This window comes from Seriola aureovittata, chromosome 21 (assembly GCF_021018895.1).
Source record: "Seriola aureovittata isolate HTS-2021-v1 ecotype China chromosome 21, ASM2101889v1, whole genome shotgun sequence".
Classification (NCBI taxonomy): Eukaryota; Metazoa; Chordata; class Actinopteri; order Carangiformes; family Carangidae; genus Seriola; species Seriola aureovittata.
The window spans coordinates 13,808,332-13,813,598 of NC_079384.1; the positions used below are offsets into that span (position 1 = coordinate 13,808,332).

General features: G+C 42.6%; 1 protein-coding gene across 2 annotated transcripts; it reads left to right on the forward strand.

Annotated features, from left to right (window-relative positions):
* Nucleotides 1-1,545: 1,545 nt before the first annotated feature.
* six3b (SIX homeobox 3b) lies at nucleotides 1,546-5,046 on the forward strand. 2 transcript variants are annotated; one of them, XM_056366285.1, is made up of 3 exons: nucleotides 1,546-2,779; nucleotides 2,862-3,564; nucleotides 4,260-5,046. In XM_056366285.1, exons 2-3 carry the CDS (start codon nucleotides 2,870-2,872, stop codon nucleotides 4,396-4,398), a joined length of 834 nt encoding a protein of 277 aa, XP_056222260.1. In that variant the 5' UTR covers nucleotides 1,546-2,779; nucleotides 2,862-2,869; the 3' UTR covers nucleotides 4,399-5,046. The 2 variants fall into 2 exon arrangements, with proteins under 2 accessions (XP_056222260.1, XP_056222259.1); XM_056366284.1 differs by having other exon boundaries at nucleotides 1,546-3,564.
* Nucleotides 5,047-5,267: the final 221 nt, after the last annotated feature.

The following is a 5,267-nucleotide window of genomic DNA, read 5'->3' on the forward strand; positions in this document are numbered from 1 at the left end:
GGAGCAGCTTTCTTGGCTGCAAAATGCATCTGCAAATCCCTTTAATTCACCTTTAATCATCATCTTTGTTTGTGACTATTTCTTGGTTTGTGCAATAATTTTAACAGTGTAGAGCCACTGAGTGAACAGCTGAAGTTTGCCCCTGTTTACTTGTTGCATTAGCCGTACACCTTGTATGTGGATGAATGACAATAAAGTGGACTTGCATCGGTTGATATAAGAATTTTTCACCTCAAAAACTTTTACTGCCTTTTTCATGAATTGAAAATTCACATAAAAACACATGGATGGAAACCCACATTATGACGCAACGTCACATAAACTGTGCTAATGAGGCTAGCACAGGCAAGCTACTCACTAGCTTGTGAGCGCTGACGCTACCATAGCGACAAGTGAGAAGTGTTGGAGACAATGTTGCGCAATTTTCTCTCTACCATTGTATTTTGTGTCTGCCAGTGGCTGACACAGTGTTAGTGGTTGTGCTAATGCAGACGCTCTCTCTCTGCGCTGACTAGGTTTTGCGTTTACTTTGTACGCCCCTTGTCCCCGCAAGTTGAAGGGATCGGCTCCTTAATTAAATGGCGTATATGTAACCCTGGTTGTCTGAATCTGTTTTATGAGACTATCTTTGGTTCACTGCAGTTTCAAGGTGGAAATATACCGTCATGGTGTTGGCTATTTATTTTGCACATGATCTGTCTTGTATTATATAAAAAACATCCTATGGACATGCTAACAAGGCTAAACACTCATCGGAGGCGGTCTTTAAAACTAAAGGGGTCAAAGCCTCTTTCAGGGCGCCTCAGCCTCAGTATCAAAACCCACTCTTATCGCAGGGCTTTCCTACAGTTTAAGTGTAAGAATGTCATTCCAAATGTGTACAAGTGTAAACACATTATATATATACATATGTATATATGTGTATATATATATATATATATATATATATATATATGTTTACATTGGTACTTTATTTGACCCTTTTTTCAAATTTTTCTTCCTATTTTACTTAAGATTTTCAGTGTTTCACTTGATTTTTTTGTTAATCTTATTGTTTTTTGTTTGTTTGCACCATATTCATGAACTTTATTATAATGTGTTGTGATTATTGTAAAGCTTATTTCATTTGATTTACTAAAACAAGTAGAGATTGCCCTGCATGAACCGTAGGCATCATCCGGGGTGAAAAACTGGCACAGAAACTCCTCACAAACCACCATGTAGGGACATCTGTCTCTTGGGGTAATTGGCATTAACCCTTTTAAGCTGGGTGACCCCCTTTTTCACGCCCAACACATCTGCACCGGGGCATTTGGATGAGTGCATGTGTGTGTGTGTGTGTGTGACAAAACAGGATGCGATGGTACATGATAAAAGTATTAAATTTGTTTTTTTTATTTTGTTTGTTGGAAGTTATTTTGTTTGGTGAACCAAAAAATATCTCATTTATATTCATATTTTACACATGAGCTGCACACATACACACATCCTAATGCTGCACAAAGGGTGCCACACGCCAAAGCATATGGCCCAGGGCAACCAAAATGTGTTAATGTTGATTGAATATGCTGCTCTATTAGACTAATGTTAGCAGGCTGTATGGGCCTGATGTTAATCCAAGGTAACAGAATGGAGCTGGAGCGTGGCTTAGTATCTCTGAACTTATGGATATTAGAGAACAGAAAAGTGATTAGAGTGGCGGGAGACCACTTAGAGAAACATACGCTTTCAGGTCGGGGTGAGATTTCCAATCACACCGGGTACCGTCCACATTACTGCTATTAATGATGCAAGCAGCTTACCGCCAGGACCGGGGAGGTTATGAGATTTAGTTGATAGCAGACAGTGATGTCATTTTGGTTCAGTCCAGTTTGGTCAGGCGCTCATTTCCAAATACCCATCATCCTGAAATGTCGGGGCCTTCACTTGTCGGTTTGTAATTATCGATCATCTATTCTGTCGTCTTTAAGGTTTGTAGTGTTGTAATTGACTGCACAACATCGCTGATGGTCTTTGTGATGCCGGAAAAAACAAGAGATGAAACAACATTAAACTGATTTTAATTTGAAAAACTGGCAGCAGTGAAGGCCTATCCCCATCAAACATCTTACAACCCAAACAAATTTACCTCACAGCAATGTAATAGAAATAAATGTTCACTTACTTGTTTTTTTTCCCATCACCCAACCAGGTAACAGTTTTAACAGACCACCCATTGAAATAAAATACTATTAGTTATCTAAGTATATAGAGTCATGAGGATTTTTAAATAAGCCTATATGGACCCACTTTTTTCCTTCCTTCATGGTTCAGCAGGAGATCGATCTGTTTAATGTGTCTCTGTCTATCTGGAGATTTCTGGACCACACTAAGTCTGAAACCTGAGCTAAAATAAAATAATGTCAATCCTGACATTTCTTTTGTTAATGATGCCATTTTTGGTCAGCTTGTACCGATTTGAATTTACTGTCTGATATTTCTTCATCAGTTCCACTCATTTTCTTGTGGCCTTTCATCTCTTCTAGAGCCCTAGAAAAGGCAGGTAAGTGGCCCTTCATTTTTTAAATTACTTCTTTCATTTTGGAAAACCATCTATTTCCTGCTTTATTAAATAGTTAACATTAGAAAGGCAGCTAGAAAAGTCTAAATGTGTCCGGCTTGTGTACAAAGGAAGGAAGACAAATCTTCTGTTTGATTGACAGTGCTGCCATGACAACCCTGCATCAGTTCCAGGGTGTCCAATGAGGAGTCAGAGTCAAAGTCCCTCCCTGACTCCCAGGTGAGCTAAAGAGTCAGACTTCAGCAGATTTCTGTCACACTGTTTCCGAAACTCACTTCGTTTGCCCTCGGGCTCCACTCAGTTGTCCAGATGGTTTTCAGATCGCCACTCGACTTTTTCTCAGCCTCCCGTCTCCTCTTGCCGCACTTGGCGGATGCGCCCTCTATCCTGTCCCGCTCCCGGTCCCCGGAGGACCCTCCCTCCGCCTGCCCTCCCACGACTTTCCCGGGACTGTGCTTCTCGGCCGCACAGATCGCCGCCGTGTGTGAGACTCTGGAGGAGACCGGAGACATCGAGCGACTGGCCCGCTTCCTCTGGTCGCTCCCGATGACCACAGACGGCCGCGACTCAATCTCTGAGCACGAGTCCGTGCAGCGGGCTCGCGCCGTGGTGGCCTACCACACCGGGAGTTTCCGCGAGCTGTATCACATCCTGGAGACGCACCGCTTTACGCGTGCCTCGCACGGTAAACTGCAGGCGATGTGGCTCGAAGCTCACTACCGGGAGGCAGAGAAGCTGCGGGGGCGGGCGCTCGGACCGGTGGACAAGTACCGCGTGAGGAAGAAGTTCCCGTTACCAAGGACCATCTGGGACGGAGAGCAGAAGACGCACTGTTTCAAGGAGCGCACGCGGGGGCTGCTGAGAGAGTGGTACCTGCAGGACCCGTACCCGAACCCCGGGAAGAAGCGGGAGCTGGCGCACGCCACCGGGCTGACACCGACTCAGGTTGGGAACTGGTTCAAAAACCGGAGACAGAGAGACCGGGCGGCAGCAGCCAAGAACAGGTCAGTGACCTCGACCTGAAAGAAGTTGTTCATTGAGTGTCAGGAAGAAACTTACACGTAGCCTGTTGCACTGGAGAGTAACTGTTATCTAACAGCCAATAATCAAATACCTTTTTCTTGTTATAGAATGAAAATACTGTCAAATCTAGACAACACTATGTGTCCAAAATGTATCTTTAGACCCTTTATTGATCACTCACCTACTTAGCACTATTAGTCACTCACTCGTTGAAGCAATTTCCTCTCCACAGGCAGCTAAGGTTGTGCGTAAAAGGGCCATTCATGCGTAAAAGCGCACGGCCATTCAGCTTGTAGGTTTTTGTTTTCTCTGTGTCACAGTGCCCTGCCTGATCTTTCTTCCCCTTTCTCTCACTATAATTTGCTTCGGGGTCAGTGGTCGGGTCAACCACCCTGTTAGTGAAGGCAAAACCTGCATGAATGGGTGCAAATAGCTGACCATGCATGCATAGACTCCAAGTAGTTATGACAGAGATGGTTTATTATTATCCTTTGACAAAAGATTTATTTTCAAGATTTAGGTTTAGGTGGGAGTTTTGTTTTTGTCCTTTTTTTTCACACTAATAAAACAATATGAGAAATTTTGTTTTTTGATTTTATTTGTATTTTATCTCATTTTAGTAAAATGGATTTCCACACTTGTCTTCAATGTCTGTTCTTCTTCTCTTCATTTTCAGGTTGCAGCACCACCGGATGTGTCCTGACGGTGCACGTGCACTTAGTGGAGGAGAGTGCAGTCCAGACGGGAGTGCAGAGCGCGCGGATGGACAAACTCTTCTCTCAGTAACGGACAGTGACTCTGACTTGGATGTGTGAGACTCTCATCTATGAAATGGACCTTTAGAGGCCTGTGATGGTCCGCTGTGGATTACCGGAGAGAGGCGCATGATATACGGTCAGGGTTTGGGTTGCAATAAACTTTCAGGGCATAAAACAGTTTTCATCATAGATATAACCCCAGATCATGTAAACGCAGGTTACGTGGATATTTGGTCTTTTTCTTTTGTTTCCTGAGATTATAAGAGATAATATAAAAGATTTATGATTTCCGTTTCCTGCATTCTGGTGATTTCCAGCCGCACCTCAGACCCACAGTTTTTTCTTTCCAACCACATCACTGGATGGTGACAGTGCACATGTGTTGACCCAGCTTGCACCATCGACCTAATTAAACATACAAAAAGCTGTGGACCCTGTTGGACTTTCACTCAGGGACCCCCACATAATAATTTTCTCTTATTTTAATGGAACTAGTTGTTTTTTTAGAAACCCCTGAAGGACCCCTGGATTACCACTGCTTTAGACAATCAATACACACTGAAGGCTACCTCCCTGTCTGTTTGTTTGTAAGTTCATGATTTTTTTTGTTTTTTTTTGTTTGTTTCTTTACCTCCATTTCTACTTTATTTAAAGTTCCCAGAGTTCACTGTTCAGTCTGTGTGTGATGATACATCATACTTTATGTTCAATTTCAAGCTGAATAAATGTTTTGGTATTTTATATATAAATAAAATTATTTAATTTATTGTGCCCACTCTTTTTTAATAATATATATTATAATAATATGTATGGAGTGTGTGTGTGTGTGTGTGTGTGTGTGTGTGTGTGTGTGTGTGTGTGTGTGTGTGTGTGTGTGTGTGTGTGTGTGTGTTTGTGTGTGTGTCAGAATTCACCTTATGATTATG